The 18230-nt window shown below is 43.1% G+C and overlaps 1 protein-coding gene across 4 annotated transcripts in view; it reads left to right on the top strand.

The window, feature by feature from the left end:
- The window catches only part of REDIC1 (regulator of DNA class I crossover intermediates 1), a 176476-nt gene that overhangs the window by 14085 nt on the left and 144161 nt on the right, over positions 1–18230 (top strand). For 3 of the 4 annotated variants that reach the window (XM_075208833.1, XM_075208831.1, XM_075208832.1), the window contains exon 2: positions 782–821. The exons of the other annotated variant lie outside the window; for it this stretch is intronic. In XM_075208833.1, coding sequence (XP_075064934.1) covers positions 782–821 — 40 coding nt within the window. The remainder of the gene's footprint in view (positions 1–781; positions 822–18230) is intronic. 4 annotated transcript variants of the gene reach the window in all.

Raw genomic sequence — 18230 nt, 5'->3', positions numbered from 1 at the left:
GGATTCAATATGGTAGATAAGGAATAGCAAATATAGCTTTTCCTCATCAATAGTAAATGAGCGTAATTTTAATGCAGTGCCTGCACACATAAACAGGTGCTTACCTTAACCATTTTGGTCATTCCTTTGGTTTTTGTAACTAACTTGGATCATGTGTCTTGCTCTTGACCGGTGTTTTTCATATTCTTTGCAGTTTTTCAAATAATATTATCTTTCCTCTGTGAGCTTCCAATTGCCCATTCTTCGACCCATACCTGCAAACATTTTGCATTATTCTAAAGTACTATATCATCTCTGCGTGGTTTCTCTTTCTCCCATTATGTTCTGAAGTGCCCCAATCTAGGAGCTCAATGGGGAAATGCCCTACTCCCTTCTAATGCTGGAGGGAGCCCAGGAAACCGGTGAATACGAACTTAATTCTCCCTTCTGTTAAAAGGAAAGTTTTTGTTTTCCCTCCATTAATTAATACCTGACTTTAAGTGATGATACAACTTATTTCAGGTGTGTTTTTTGAGTTCAGTAATACACAGGCAATTTTATATTTATTGTTGTTCAATAATATGTTTACTTTCACTTTATACAGTATATTTATAACTCCCTCATTAAGGTATTAGCTAACAATTAATAGCCATAAGTTGCAGATAATCAGTGTTACTCATGTTTAGATGATGCAGAAAATTATATAAATTTAAGTAAGTAAACCAATAATACATGTTTAAAGTTGCACTTACTGAAAGAACAAAATGAAATACATTTTCACGATGTGTTCTTTATTCCACAGGAATAGAATAATTTTCAAACAGGAAAGACAGAAACAAAAAGTATGTAATCTTAATGAATATAAATGCTATTGATTTAAATATTAGTGTATGTATTTGGCTATGCATCTACATAATAAAACAAATATCTGAAGATTTCTATCCTATGTCAGAATAGAAGATGGCTGGCTTTATATTTATGCTGGCATTTCTGTTGTTGTGTGCAGAGCTTCTTATTAAGGTCAATACATATGTATACTTAAAATATAGAGTACTTTACTTACTTTACTCCTTGATCACAATAAACTATGCACATACATTTTACTGATAATTTTAAGGCAAGCATTCCTAAGCAATACTATTTATCATATGCAAACTGGCATTCAAAGTTTTATAGAGTATCGGTAATCTACTTTTTCAATTTTCAAAGTTCTTTTCATTTTTATTTTTATTTCTGCAAATTGTAAATCCTCCATAGGAGTGGGATATGATTGGTAGCCTACATATTTGAAAGATGAGTAAAAATTCATGTTTTGTGTTCCACGTAAATTGAATATTTATGGTATACATAACTATTTAATTTAAGTACATCTGTCTGTGTCCACTGACAGCTGAAAGTGACCATTATAGATTTTAAGTAGTTGATTTTCACATTAGAAAATGGGCTTAAATGTGTGGAAAAGAAACGTAAAAGTGAGTTAAAAAACCTGTTTGTTAACGCAGGGCTGTTGTACTTCTGAACTCCATTATAAAGACAATGGACCTCATTTAGAGTCGGACGCAAAGTCTGTGTTAGGCGCATCCAACAAAAAAACACTAACACGCATGTGCAGCAAGCACCATCTCCTTCTGCATCTTGGACGCAATTAACACTTGCGACAGCTTCCAACTCACTATGAGAGAATGGGAGGAACGCGGAATTGTGAAGGCGTAACCATGTAAATACATCCTAGTCGCAGTGTTAGGAACCCCTCAAACCAGTACAGCAAAACCCAGAGTCTGCTATTCACTGTTGCCCCTAGTGGTGGGGTCAGACTTGGCTGCAGACTAACAGAGGGTTGTGAGATGCGTACCGGCTGGGGTGAACCCCGGAAGATAAAGTGAAGTCCAGGCAAGGGTCGAGGGCAGGCAGCAAACAGAGAATTCAATAAACAAGCCGAGGTCAGAGATCACAGGCAGAACAGCAGCGTTAGAGTCCAGGCAAAAGATCAAGGGGCGCAGGCAATCAATCGTAGTCAGATATTCAGGCAAGGGTCGGCAACAATAATCAGAATCCAAATAGCACAGAGAGCAAGTGACACAGCAGGCTAGTATGCAGCAAGCAGGAACTATAACCGGCAGTGAGGCCCAGTCCTCACTGCCTTAAATACTATGATGGGCAAATCAGAAAGGAGGAGGACAGGGCTGATAATCAGCCTCTGGAGGCTGCTGAGAATTACTAGCTGGGAACTAGCATAGGTCATATTACAACCAGGAACATGTATGAATGACAAATAGAATCATGCGAGAGCTCCCCCTTTTGTTTAAGGATGTCCCTTGTTATGTGCGTATTGTCGCTAACCAATAACGATTGACGAACCTCGATTTGTGTTTCCAAAGCACAAAGATTTATTCGCAATAAGTAGAATAATATGCTCAAGCGAAGTAATAGTAAATACAGCCGTTACTTATCGCAGGCGCTCTGGATCCAGTGCAGTCATTCAATCCTGAAGTGTGGGGACAAGATGTCTGCACTCTGGATCACAAGATGCTGCTTATATACACAATCACATACAGTAATACAATGAAGATGGAATAGCTTGCATCTATTGGTCCAGGTCTCAGGAAGGTCCAAGAGGTCGTCATCATTGGCCAGTTCATACAAAGGAATCCAAAGGAGGGGGTCATCTCAGCAGGGGGTATGCTCTGCTCTTCCCGCCAAGATTCCTTAGTCTTAAGTAGATCATAATTCCCTATCATTCATAACTTGCGTATGCACTCTGCGATTCCCTCGCAGAGTGAACCAAACAGTAGGATATGTGACAAGGTTCATTATGATACCACTCATGATGTTATTCCTTCAACCCATTCCGTGTATTTCACTAATATGCATGTAACTCTGATATAACATATAAATACTACTATATTTCGACATAACTGACTATGTGTTGCAACTACCATTAATGTGTACTATTTTATAAGTATGCGTGTTTGTGCGAATGTATGGTAAAAGACCGATTACTGTTGCTGCCACGTGTAGTGGATGCGCACACCCTTTCACGCCGTAGCGTGCCTTTGTACGCCGTAGCGTACCGTACGCATCTTTTCAGACAAAGACAACCAAGTTTGCTAGACTTTAATTGAAATGACTTTATCCAATTTGCTGACTTCGACAGTTCCACCCTTTGATAGTGTAATAAACTATCACCCAATCACCGTTTCACGTTCAGGATCATACAATACTTCTTCACAGACCATGATCTCGGTATCTGGTACCACCCTTTCAGTCTCTTTTTCAGTGTTACTCCTATGAGACCATTTTCCACACTTCAACACAGTAGGAACACATTTGACAACTAAACCAATTGCTAAGATGACACCCAGTATAAGGAGAAGGAGCTTACCTACACTCGCAATCATTTCCTGTACCCACTCCCCCAGACCGGAGAACCATTTTGCTGGGTTCAACCATGAGAACCAACCCACCACCTTTTCCCCGACCTCATATAACGAAGAATTATGGTTCTTTCGAAATTCCCATTTCAGCTGCAAAATTTCATCCATCTTCCGGTCTATAACCTCTTTAGGGTCATCCGTATTATTAGTAATGTACGTGCAACATTTGACACCGAACTGGGTGGCCAGTGTCACACAGTACCCACCAGTAATAGAGGTGAGATAATTTAGTACCAGTCTATGTTGCACCAACTCCTTCTTGTACGCTTGTAGTTCCCTTCCAGTATACCTGAAAGTGTCATCATACATCTCGGTGATATTATCTATTAATTTAGCTAGGTCTTGGATATATTGAAAGTTTAATGTTCCCCGAGCGGTCCTGGTGAGTTCTAGAGCAACCATAACTTGGAAACCAGCAGTTTCACTAATCAATTTTGTAGCTATGGGTTCCTCACCAGGAATCATATTTCACTTGCCATGGTGTTCATACTGTGTGTGTATGTATGGTGGTGATGTAGTCTTGTGAATACCAACCATTTCTTTATGAGTAACAGTCATGATTTCAGGAACCAGTTTAGCTAAGAAACACAAGCCGTTGGAACTCGGAGTCACCCAGGAATAAGCTTTTCTTCCACAAACAAAATACACATCCTCAGGGAGAACATAAGGAACAGTATGCCCATGAATTATATCACACAGAGTTTTGATAAAACTACCCATGCCTAGTGTCTCCATCTGCTCTAGACACGTGTCAGCATTAATGACATTTTCACATTTATCTGTAGAGACTTTTCCAATGGATACCTTCTTATGTTTGGTTATACGCCCTAACTTGTGACTTCCATCAACATTCCTGCCTAGTAGTGACCTTGTGAGTCTTCCTCTAAAATGAGTGTGGCGAGCCATTGTCTGATCTGATAGGTCAGCCTCCCAATTCTCCAGGCACTTTGCATGAGATATGTTTAGGCACAGCAAAGATCTGCCTATGGAGTATTGTCGAAGTGTCAGACTAGGGGACCTAGTGTTATTGTACCTCCCTTCTATGGGCCTCCCACCCCTTAATTCGAGTACTTCGGATATGTTTAGAGGGAATGGCACTAGTCCTATGTTATGCTGCCCTTGAGGCACGTGAGAGCACACCCAACACTCGGTTTGGTTTAGCACCTTACCCACCAGGGAGTGATAATCCTCCAAAGGATGCCCGCCTATATTCAGAGTACTGGGGGACTGGCATTGTTGAATGCATCTCTCTTCAACTAGGGAGTCGCAGAACTTGCAGATACAATACTCATCAGACAATAGCCCCTCACACTGCCTCCGAGTTCCTGAGCTAGCAGACCTTTTCATAACCCCTGGACCAAGTTTGATAATGGGCTGCTCAGAGTATCCAATTAACTTTTCTTCGGCCTCCATTTCATCGGTATCACTCCCAGAACTCTCCTCCGTCCTCCATCCTCCTTCACAAAAATAGAATGTCCTAGAAAAAGTAAAAACAAGGAAAATCCTGGAACAAAAGAAAAACAAAAACCGCCACTCCATCGCTGGAAAGATAGTTCTGAGGTAACGTCTCTGGTTCAGGTGTCTCAACTGCAGGCTTTAGGTCTCCCGGAACAGGCTCACGAGTGACAGCTCTATGTCGTCGGTCTGAGTTTTGTCTTGCACTTTCTCCGGATTATGGACTCTCCTGCAGTGGGTGGAATGGACCCAAGTGTCTCTCTCTGCAACCTTCAGTGATGTAGTACTGGTCAGCAGCACTTGGTACGGGCCTTCCCAACGGTCTGTTAAACAACCTGAACGTAAGAAATTGCGGATCATAACATAGTCTCCAGGTTCAACATCATGACAGTTCCTCTCTGGCATACCAGGTGACAGCCTTTTTAGTTTTTGTTGTTGTTGTTTCAGCTGTCTACTCATTCTTATAAGATATTGTACAGTCACTTCATTATTACACTTTAAGTCGTCTTGTGGACTCACGATCAAATGAGGTTGTCGTCCGAACAGTATCTCAAAGGGGGACAGATTAAGAGGAGGTCTAGGAGTGGTTCGAATGCTATGGAGGACCAACGGCAAAGCCTCAGGCCATGCCAACCCAGTTTCAGCCATTATCTTACCTAGTTTGTTCTTGATAGTACCGTTTACTCTCTCCACCTTACCACTGGCTTGTGGTCGGTAAGGGGTGTGAAGTCTGCTACTGATTCCCATGAGTTTACACATGTTTTGGAAGATATCACCAGTAAAATGGGTACCCCTATCACTTTCAATGATTTTAGGGATACCGAACCTACACACAAAGTCTTGTACAATTTTCTTTGCAGTGAACACAGCAGTATTAGTGGCTGCCGGATATGCTTCTACCCAACCGGAAAACACATCAATACACACTAACACATACTTTAAATTCCTGCACGGTGGTAATTGGATATAGTCAATTTGTATTACCTGAAAAGGTCCGTCTGTAGGAGGGATGTGGGATGGCTCAGTTGGAAAAGTTTTCCCAACATTTTTCCTCAAACAAGTAAGACATGACATTGCTTTCTTACCAGCTTGAGAGGAAAATCCGGGAGCACACCAGTATGCTCTCACCAGTTTGCACATACCTTCTTTACCCAGGTGAGTCAGGCCGTGTGCTGCTTCAGCCAGGCTTGGATAGTATGTTCGGGGAGCTACAGGCTTACCTTGTCCATCCCTCCAGAGTCCTGAGGACTCTTGACCACATCCCTTCGCCTTCCAGACCGCCTTTTCCTGCAGGGAACACAAATCTTGCATTTCAATTAATTTCTGCATGTCTAATGTCTGAAAAACCATCATAGTCTCGGTCGATACAGTCATAGGTTGCCCTGCTGCCCATTTAGCAGCTTCGTCTGCCCTGTTGTTGCCCAATGACACTGGGTCTTCTTCAAAGGTATGGGCTTTGCACTTTATGACGGCTACTGTTCTGGGTAACTGTATCGCTGTCAGAAGTCCTTTTATGTGTTGTGAGTGTGCCACTGGTGTACCTGCTGCTGTCGTAAAGTTTCTAAGACGCCAAAGGGCCCCAAAATCGTGCACTACCCCGAAGGCGTACCTAGAGTCAGTATATATATTGGCTGATTTACCCTCTGCCAATTCACACGCTCTCCTTAGTGCTACCAGTTCCGCCACCTGGGCTGAGTGAGGTGGACCAAGGGGTTCAGCTTCTACCACATCCTGATCGTCTACAACAGCGTAACCAGTACATAGCTCTCCTGTCTATGTCTGTCTATGGCAACTTTCGTCTGTATAAAATGTAAAATCTACATTTTCTAAGGGGGTGTCACGTATGTCGGGCCTTGCAGTAAAGGTCTGATTCAGGTGTTCCATACAGTCATGCGTGTCAGTATTCTTGCCTAACTCGTCATCAACCAGGGTCTCCTCACCTCCCACCCTTTGTGTCTCTTGAGACACATATGGAAGGTATGTAGCTGGATTTAAGGCGCTACATCGTTTGATGGTGATGTTTGAGGGTGCCATCAGGGCTAGTTCCCATTTTGTGAATCTAGCTGAAGAAACATGTCTGGTTTGGGCTGAATTTAACAGAGCTGATACAGCATGGGGTGTATAGATAGTTGAATTATGTCCTAATACTACGTCCTCGCTCTTACTTACCAGAAGAGCCGTTGCTGCTACACTTCTGAGACATGTTGGGAGTGAGAGCCCCTTAGTGAGGCAGTGTCCTAAGTATTTGACCTTAGTCTGACATGGCTCTAATTTAACCTTTGCCACCTTGTGCCCTGTTTATGAAAGATGAAGCAACAACAATTTAGTATCATGTAAACATGACATAAAAGAATCAGAGCACAACAACAAATCGTCCACATATTGAATTAGAACAGACCCATTGTGGGGTTGAATGGATTGCAAACAGTCATGTAAGGCTTGGGAGAAAATACTGGGGCTGTCAATAAACCCCTGGGGTAGTCTGGTCCATGTATATTGCACTCCCCTGTAGGAGAATGCAAAAAGGTATTGGCAGTCAGGGTGAAGAGGGACTGAAAAGAAAGCAGAACATAGATCAATGACAGTAAAATGACTGGCAGACGGTGGAATCTGCATGAGGATGACAGCTGGATTCGGCACTACGGGGAATTGGCTCTCAACAACTTTGTTAATTCCCCTTAAGTCCTGGACTAATCTATAGCCCCTCCCCCCACTCTTCTTCACAGGGAAAATGGGACTATTTGCTGTACTGTCTGTACGAATTAAAATCCCTTGTTGTAACAGCCTCTCAATAACAGGATATACCTGTCACTCACCGGACTGTGAGTGCTACTTCTCGTGTGTTTAGGAACCGTGGCCGTCCACCATCCTGAGGGTCTGCGCATGTGCAGCCCTTTCAACCCTTCAGTACATGTTCCTTTTAGTTAATTGGCTGATCAGGCAACACTCCCTATTTAAAGCACCTGTGGTCAATACCTCGTTGCCTGATCTTGGAGTCTCATTCCCCATGAGCCTCTGAAGGTGTTCCTGTGTTTCCTCGTGTATTCAGCTCCTGCTGATTCCTGTTGTTCGTTTGTGGTTTCCAAACCACTTCAACTCTCGTGTTTCATCGTGACTGCACCAGCTGATTCCTATCCGCTGCCTCCGTGCTTCTACAGTTTCCAAACCACTTCAGCTCTCCTGTGTTTCATCGTGACTGCACCAGCTGATTCCTATCCGCTGCCTCCGTGCTTCTACAGTCTCCAAATCACTTCAACTCTCCCGTGTTTCATCGTGACTGCACCAGCTGATTCCTATCCGCTGCCTCCGTGCTTCTACAGTTTCCAAACCACTTCAACTCTCCTGTGTTTCATCGTGACTGCACCAGCTGATTCCTATCCGCTGCCTCCGTGCTTCTACAGTCTCCAAATCACTTCAACTCTCCCGTGTTTCATCGTGACTGCACCAGCTGATTCCTATCCGCTGCCTCCGTGCTTCTACAGTATACTGCTCACCTCAACTCTCCCGTGTTTCATCGTGACTGCACCAGCTGATTCCTATTCGCTGTCTCCGTGTATCTGCAGTGTCCTGCTCATCGCAACCCTCCAGTACTCATCGTGTCTGCAGCCAGCCGATCCGCTGTCTCCGGGCTTCTACAGCGTTCCTGCTTGTGTCATCTCGCCTGTCTGCATCGGATCAACGCTTCGCTGCTTTCATCTCAGCTAGACCGCCTCAACTCTCCCGTGTTCTCCAGGTGTCCAGTTCTATATACTACTGCTTCCTGAGTATTGTGTACATCCTTGCTGGTCTACCTAGCGTGCGCTGCACCTACTTGGTTACCGCTTCCACCCTCCTGGGACTTCGCATCCTGCCGGCCTCCAACCGTTCAGGTATCCCTGCACCTCTCTCTGACAGCCTGCTCTCCTGAACCACGGTATGCATACTTCTCATTGACTGTGCTGGTGTATTGCATATCTAGCTGGACTGAGTTGTTCTCCTCCGGAGTCTCCTATCCACTGAGACTATTGCTATCAATTGACTGTGTTACCGTTTAGCCTGGATAGTTCTCGTGACTTTGTATATTTGTGCAGTGCTGCTCAGTTATTATTATTGTGTGCATATCATCGTGGGATCAAGTTCAGTGTGCCCATGTATACTCTGCATTGCATTTATCTCCCCGTGCTCCTCCTCACTTATATATTTCAGTGGTAGAACTTGCTAGAGGCAGACCACTGACTCCCCGGATACCTTCACCTGGATTCCATTCCTTCACCCAGACAGCGGTACAACTTGCTATACGCAGACCGCTGACTCTCATCACCTCCTCGTTACTCCTGGACATTCCTCCCCACTATAGCAGTGGTACAACTTGCTATACGCAGACCACTGACTACCCTCACGTTTCCTTGTCCATCCAGTTCCTCGTGTACAGTTATCTACCTATTACCAGTGCTGCTAGTCATAGACTTTCCTCGAGCATTCTCTTATCATCTGCTGTCTCCTGTTCCGTGATCACCCCGCTACCAGAGTACCATATTACCACCTCTACTGCTCTGGTAAGTCTATCATCTGGTGATACCTGGGTAAAGACTCCTAGTGCCCGTGACAATACCCCTAGTTCCACCTCCGGTTTTAATGGATACTGTGGGATTTTTGGAGCTACCCTACCACTTTTTAGATTGACCATGACAGGGGCTACGTTTGCCATCAGTCCAGTGTCCTGTCCATCTCTGGTCCATAGGGAACCTGTTATTTCCAGCAACATCCCCTTTACTTGAGATGGACTTTGTTCTATAACAGGAGAGTGTGACATTAACCTTTGAGGGGTGTCCAATATATCCTGTACCTCATGTGCGACCTTCTCCGGTATATCTAAGAACACACCATCAGAAGTACAGTATATGACACATCCCATTTTACATAACAAGTCTCTCCCTAGCAAGTTAGTAGGAGCCGCTGCAGCTAAGAGAAACGAATGCTTAGTATGCAGAGGCCCGATAGTAACTTCGGTGGGTTTAGTTAGAGGATAATGTAACACTTTTCCCGTTACCCCCACAGCTGGAATAGTCTTACTGGTCACCTGTAGATTGAAAGGAGAGGTTATCACAGATCCGGCCGCCCCTGTATCTACAAGAAAAGTTTGTTTCCTACCAGCTATATCAACTATCATTGTTGGTTCTTCACTCTGACTCTCAGTTAACCTCACTGGCTGTAGACTACAGGTATGACCTGACCCCTAGCGCTGACTATTGATTTCCCGCGCAGCATTTGCTGCCGTAATATGCGCGGGGAGATGTGAGTCTTCTAGTCTATGTGAATCCTTCCTTGGAGGATATCTATGTGACCCACCCCTATGTGTATTGAGTCTTTCCTTTTTACAATCTCTCCTGTAATGTCCTTCCTCGTTACAGTTGAAACACCTGATCACTTTAGGTTTCCTGTTATATGGGTTGTATGCTGGTGGTCGTGTATGCACCCCTTCTAGAGCCTGTATACTTACCGTCATTAACTTATCACTTTTCTCTTCCCTTTTTCTAAAAAGGTTCTTGTCATGCTCCACAGCAGACTCCCTAAGAGAGTCTACCGTGACGCCTCTCCAATTAGGTAATGTGGTTTGTACTCTCGTCTTTAAATTTTCTCTAAGGCTGTCCATCAGTACTCCTACAGCTACCTCTCTGTGATGTGGGTCCTCACTTATGTTGGATATCCCAGTAAATCGTGCGATCGCTGTTATAGCTCTAGCAAAGTAATCTGAGGCAGTTTCACTATCCTTTTGTTTAATGGTGAAAATCTTACTCCAATTTACTACTACTGGAAAACAGATGGCTAAGTGTTTGACAATTTGTTCTATATTCCGTTGGTTAATCTCATCAGTCAACGTGTCATCTTCCTCCAACAAACAATCTTCAATAAATTTTTGTATGTTAGTATTGGGAGGAAGACACGCCCTCAACACTACCCGCCAATCCTTACTGGTTGGTTCGTGAGCATTCCCTAAGTCTTTAACAAATTTCTGACATTTAGCTAACTCCTTTCTAGGGTCTGGGAATTCAGTCATAATGGAACGTAATTCTGATCTAGTCCAGGGACAATGCATTGTAACATTTCCTAAAGGAACTACACCATCCTTATCCGGTTTCCCATTGGGAACCGATATTGTGCGGATCGGGAACGCACCCTCTGGTACACTGACTTCAGGGGACACTACAGGATTTGCTGGCCCTAGATTTAGAACGCTTTCACTCCTAGTGATCACGCTACTCTCACCTATCTCAGCCATTTTCTCATACTTGCGCTGAGCCTCTAGTACACTAACAGCATGGGCAATGGCCGAAATCACAGGGGGTTCATCTTCATTTTCAGATACACTTGATTGAAACTGGCTTAAAACAGGGTACAATTTAGCAATTTTTCTATTTTCAGTTTTAACAACGGCTGTACTTACCCCTCCCGCCACATAAGGTGGCGGGGGCGCGCTTGCGCTGAGTTCGCCACGCTTCTCAATGGTTACATCCGCCTCTCGCGCGCTTTTCGCCACGCCTACTTCCGGTTTGCATTCGCTGCTCTGCCACGTGTTACCTTCCATTTGCCACAATTTTAAACAATCATTATGTCTATTTCTCTTTTTCGTTGACTTGATCAACCATACTTTATCTTTTACAGTATTTAGTACCTCTGCATTAAAACTCCCTATTGTTGGGAAAGGCCTATCACAAGCTTTGGTTATCCCGACCCACGTGTCACAATTCACAGTTGCGTATGCACCATATTTCTTACACATGAGAAACCTCGCTGAACCAATAGGGCCTTCCTTAGGCAGTACACTGACCATCTCTAGCGTATGCTTAGCACCCATGTTGAACAATATACCTTCTTCCCGGAACACAGACACATCGCAATGCTCTGTTCCTTCCGGCCAAATGTGAAATACAGACACACCGCAATGCGCTGTTCTTTCCACCTAATAATTTCAACTCTGTTGCTATACTCACCGCTAGAGATCTCTAATGCTCGGTGAACGTATTTCCTTTAGCCGCGTTCACTCGCTTTTCTCGCACCAGGCGAGGATCCCTAATACAGAAATATCACTGTGGGCCCCAAGGGCTATCAGCTCCTCGATACCCTGGCTCAACCACAAAAATCTGCTGAGTTTATTATCGCTGGGAGCGCAAAGTCGATACAATCAACCTGCCTTTCCAGTATAATTCCTCCTAGCTGCTTTACCAATTCGCACTAACGGTGCGATCGGATCGCACTGCCTACCAATACTAATTATTAGCAAACTTTGCGATCTATTGGTAGCGCTTTGCGAAAAACACGTTTTCGCATTCGGTATACCTGCCCTGTATACCGTCCTTCAGTTGGGCAATCCGCCTCGTCAGACAGCAACTGAGCACAATCCACAATAAAACAGTGTATCTACGTTACAACATCACACACTATACACCTTTTCTGCGCAGAAAATCAAAAGTTCCCAACAATAGTAATAATGTCTCAGAGGCTTTCACAAGTAATTATACTATGCATGTATAATAACTATCAAAACGATTGTTTAACCACGTGGCAAATCTACCGGAAGTTCACATACGCTAAGCAGGAAGTACACATACTCTAAGCAATGCAATACAGTTAAAACGCACAATGACAGTAAAAAGAAACAGTTTTCTCTTTTGTCCCTAGGTTCTAGTTAGCGTGCCCTAGATAATGCAAAACGGACATTCGGTTTCGCAACACAGAGTAAAATTCAGGTTTGGAACACCATGCGTTCTTACCCGTTTATGACGCGTCTCCACCCTTTGTTGAGGAACCGAAATCCGTTGATCTTGCGTATCATCGGCAACGAAACCTCCAAAGCTCACGAGCCCCCAAATTGTTATGTGCGTATTGTCGCTAACCAATAACGATTGTCGAACCTCGATTTGTGTTTCCAAAGCACAAAGATTTATTCACAATAAGTAGAATAATATGCTCAAGCGAAGTAATAGTAAATACAGCCGTTACTTATCGCAGGTGCTCTGGATCCAGTGCAGTCATTCAATCCTGAAGTCTGGGGACAAGATGTCTGCACTCTGGATCACAAGATGCTGCTTATATACACAATCACATACAGTAATACAATGAAGATGGAATAGCTTGCATCTATTGGTCCAGGTCTCAGGAAGGTCCAAGGGGTCGTCATCATTGGCCAGTTCATACAAAGGAATCCAAAGGAGGGGGTCATCTCAGCAGGGGGTATGCTCTGCTCTTCCCGCCAAGATTCCTTAGTCTTAAGTAGTTCATAATTCCCTATCATTCATAACTTGCGTATGCACTCTGCGATTCCCTCGCAGAGTGAACCAAACAGTAGGATATGTGACAAGGTTCATTATGATACCACTCATGATGTTATTCCTTCAACCCATTCCGTGTATTTCACTAATATGCATGTAACTCTGATATAACATATAAATACTACTATATTTCGACATAACTGACTATGTGTTGCAACTACCATTAATGTGTACTATTTTATAAGTATGCGTGTTTGTGCGAATGTATGGTAAAAGACCGATTACTGTTGCTGCCACGTGTAGTGGATGCGCACGCCCTTTCACGCCGTAGCGTGCCCTTGTACGCCGTAGCATACCGTACGCATCTTTTCAGACAAAGACAACCAAGTTTGCTAGACTTTAATTGAAATGACTTTATCCAATTTGCTGACTTCGACACCCTACAACCTCTACAAATATAACAGTGCATTGAAATTAATGCATGTGCTCGGCTGCTACCTCACGCCAGGATGCGGCGTACCGCCGCGGCTCGTAACATGCAGTGAGGTGCAGACGCAACACACGTCAAAACAGGGCTAAAGCTGTGCGGCAGGAATTAGGTGGCGCAAGCATTAGCTAGCTGCAGGAATTGCGCACAGCTCGATAGGGTATTAAGAGTGGGACGCAACTGGGGTTGCATGCCACTCATAATACCCTACCAAGCTGCGGCACACTCCCACTCCTGCACTTCTTAAACGGACTTTGCGTCCAACTCTAAATGAGGTCCAATGGGTCTCATTCAGACTAGGACATATTTGTGTCTAAAACATATGCAATCTGCAACCAGCACTGGGCTATAACAGGCTTGGCTGGTCACAGCATAACTGGGACACCAAAGTGTGGGGTCTCCCTATTTTAAAATGCGTGTGGCAAACGAATATCACAATTATGTGCTTAACTTGAGCTGCACATAGCTTAAAATAGGTGCTACTCAGCAGAGTATGTTAAATGCATCCGCATGAAGAAAATTTCAAAGCATATCATGATGTGACCGCATACTAGAGATGCCAGTCTTCCTCATCAACTTGATAATGATGACTGGTGTTTTAATTTAGATTTTAAAAAAATAACATAATAACAGACAACATTTTTTGTATACGTACACACCCCAAAGTGAACTAAGTTTGGCTGGTTACTGTTAATGGAGGAAGTTAGCAGAATAGGGTTCCCCCACAAAATCATCTGCATGCAGCCCTGGCCTGTAACAGGCTTGGCTGGTCACAACATAACAGGGAAGCCAAAGCGTCAGGTTCCCCTGTTTTAGTGGGACACACTTTCAGGCTTTTCAGCATGGGACTGCATTCCCTAGGGGAATTGGGCCTGCAAAAAATCTGTGGAATTTTTTTTAGCATTTTTGTATGTGGCACTACTGGTCCCAGCAAGCTCTGACAGCCATAAACTGCTTAGATATTTGCTTATGTTAGATCTAAAATTCTGATCCAAGTTTGCCTGTAGTGTCAAGTATATCTGGAGGCGCTTCAATCAGCTGGAGAGAATAGACACAGATCAGTTCTGTATACAAGGAATATTCTCTGATTTATTGATACAAAGATACAAGTTTTTATAGCCTATTGAATAAATGAATCCTACGTCATACGCATACTAAGTCTATGAGAAGCACTACTAATTAACTATCTCACGTATTCTTGAGGTGTTTACTGTCTCTCCCTTCTAAGGACAGATGAGCCTATTATTCTTATCTCAGGGGAGCTGGAGGTTTATCTCCTGTCCGCCATGTCCAACGTCATGGGCACAGCTCCCACACTACGAGCTGAACATGAAGCTACTAATTGTTCTCATATGTTCATACATTCTTCAGGTGTTCTCTATGTCAGCTTAACCTCAAGGTGTGGGCTCACATCTTGTAAAACTGCAAATCAGCAGAAAAATGAATAATCTCTTTTAACAAATAATATTTCTATGCAAGATACAATAAATGGCTGAACAAAGGCTTTATGAAGCCTAAACAAAAAATCATATTTAACATTTCCCATCTGTTATTCAATTTTCGGCCTTTTCTCCTACTTATCTAGCCTATCTGTAGAACCACATTCTTATTGTCGATTAAGCAGGTGCGTATACACATGTAGAAGGCCACATGCATAGAGTTGTTCCTCTTAGGGATCTGTCAACTCATCCCCCATTAATAATAAGCCTATGATCCTCCCTGTCCTAACTTGATTTATGAGGAGTTGCAATTTGGCAAATGTTCATATCTAGAAAAGATGGTTTCTTAGTAGGTAGTTAATGAGTCTATAGTAGTTTTGCAGGCCTTGCATGCCCTTTGTTCAGTCTTTAGTAGTTTCTTGTTGCAATCTGTGCAGTTCTTTGACTTTGCTAGTCCAAATAATTCATGACGCCCATAGTCAGGTCTGGTTTCGGCAGTATATTCTGTGATCATCAGAGGTTCAGGATTTTCAGTAGTTTCCTTTTTGGAGAGACAACTGTCAAGTGTCAGTAACTTCTTAACCAGCCATATATTTAGTTTCATTATCACATATACGATCAACAGGATTGATAAACCCTTTGCTATTAATGCCAACATTTCCAATATCCAACATGAATCATTACTGACAACTTTGCCAATGAGGTTATACATCTGCACAAAGGCATTTTCAGAGTTTACTCTCCTATGAATACAAATTGTTGAGCACTCCTTCCCATATGTTTCTCACAGTAGCATAGGCAATTTGTCACTTATCTGTCTGTTTCACACTGGGTTAGGGAGGCCTTAATCCCTACTTCAGTCCCAATTATTCTGGCAAGACATATCAATACCATAAGACAGTCATTTCTATTCATCAGTACAAGACTCCCCTGATTTGAGGACTTTGCAGTGTGATGCGTGTATGCAGGTGTCTTTTTCCTGTACTTTCACTGCCATGGGAGTCGTCAACAGGACTTGATAAGGACCCTTGTATCTGGGTTCATGACTTCTCCTGATGTGCTTTCTCACGACCACCCAGTCCCTAGGTTGCAGTTTATGGTTACCTATATCAAAATTAGGGTCTGGAATGGAAGAGAACATTTGACCATGTATTTAAGTTAGTTGTTTCTATAATAAAGCAACATAGTTCAACAAATCACCATGTACATGCTGTAGTTGCTGTGTTTCTTACTGAGTGCAGGTAAACATGAGATCCATGGCAGACCTGTTTCAGCCATTATTTTCTGTATTTTCAATTTCAGAATATCATTAAGGCGCACCACACATCCCGAACTTTGGGGTCTGTAAGGGCAGATATAATTCCCATGTCTTTTAACAGTGTGTCCCTCTGTCACTTTTAATGACCTCTGGTACCCCATATCAGCAGATTACCTCATTCACAATTTTCTTGGCTAATGCTTTAGCATTTGCTTTCCTATACAGCCATGCTTCCAGTCAGTGACTAAATAAGTCGACACAGACTCGCACATTCTCAAAGCCAGAGCATTTGGGAAGTTGTATAAAGTCTATCTGTATCCTCTTATAGGGACTCTGTGTCTGGGGTGTGCTTTTTCATGGAGTTGGGACAGACTTACCCGGGTTATTCTATGCACAGATTAAGCATCCTGCCACTAACGACTGTGCTGCTTGGGCAAACCATGGTGCTATCCATAACCTGTAAGTGAGTGCAACCATAGCATCTTTCCCCATATGCACTTTCCCGTGTGCTATATTGGCCATAATGGGATAAAGTGCTTTTGGCAGACACAAACGCTGACCTTTACACCACTCTCCTTGCACTTATAGTGCTCCATGTTTTGCCCAAGTCTTTTTCTCATTCTCTGTTGCTTGTCTCTGCATAAGTTGGAGTGGGGTTTTCTCCAACTTGGGGTCAAGGGGTCACCATGTAAATAGACTCCCCTTGAGTACTGGGGCTATGGCGGCTTCTCGTGCAGCCTGATCTACCAGTCTATTTCCCTTAGCTTCAGGGGTAGTGTCTCTGTGTGTGTCTTCACCTTCAATCAGTTTGAAGCACAGCTGGAAAGCGGTGAACAGTGCCCTGGTATGTTCAGCATATTGACTGGTTTGCTTGTTGAACCCATAAAGTCCCTACTTTTCTATATAGGGCCATAATCATGCGCAATTACAAACGCATAACTTGAATCAGTGTAAATATTTACTCTTTGTCCTTTTGCATATATGCATGCAAGTGTCAGGGCCTTTACTTCAGCTTCTTGTGCTGGCATGTGACTCTGTAGAGTCTGTTGAACCACTATTTCTGTGTATGTGGCTACAGCACACCCTGTATAAGGAACACCATTTATATAATAGCATGAACTATCTACAAAAAGAGTAATGTCTGCATCTGGTAATGGTTTATCTTTAATGTCAGATAAAATCAGAGATTCTTGTTTCATTAGTTCTATACAATCATGTTCAGAAAATGTTCAGAAAAATTTAGTGTTTGCATTTTTTTTTCCTGTTCAAGATGGGATGGGATTCCCCCAAATCCCTAGGGGACCCCGATATATTCAGGTACTTCTCCCATCTTTTGAAACTTGCTGCAATGAGGCAGCAGGATTCAACATTGTGCACTGCTTAAGTGTAACGTTACTGGGAGTTAGCAGTGCTACTTCATAAGGATAGGCTTCACTAAGGAGCATGTAGAATCCAAGGAAAAGGTTCTTGGTTTCCGAGTTCCACAAGGTTCACACTCATTAGATGGGGTGCACAGTACAGCGGTTAAGACCGATGTGGTAACTTTAATTTTTCTGGAAGAGAAACACTTAGCTTTAATACACTTGCTAATAAGCCACATCATCAGTTTTATTAGTTTATATATAATAATAAGGATTAGTAACAGTCCTTGAAGTACAACACGTATAAGACCTGATAACCATCCTCCTATACCCTTGAACCCATCGGCCAGGTAAAGCCATGAAAACTATCCTTCTAGATAAGCATCTCCAGTGTGCTCCTTTAAAAATTTATATTTCATGTCTTAATTTTTTGTAAGTGTTTATCAAACATTTTCTCTGGATTATTTCTGTCACTAGTTAAAAAGGTGCAACCATGGGCTACAATTTAAATATTTAGGGTCAGGCAGTATCCTCCAGACTAAGCTGTCAGGTAGTCCAATATTAACTT

Source organism: Mixophyes fleayi, chromosome 4 (genome assembly GCF_038048845.1).
Source record: "Mixophyes fleayi isolate aMixFle1 chromosome 4, aMixFle1.hap1, whole genome shotgun sequence".
Lineage (NCBI taxonomy): Eukaryota > Metazoa > Chordata > Amphibia > Anura > Limnodynastidae > Mixophyes > Mixophyes fleayi.
Note: the sequence above shows the minus strand (reverse complement) of the source record. Positions and strands in the feature narration are given on the sequence as shown.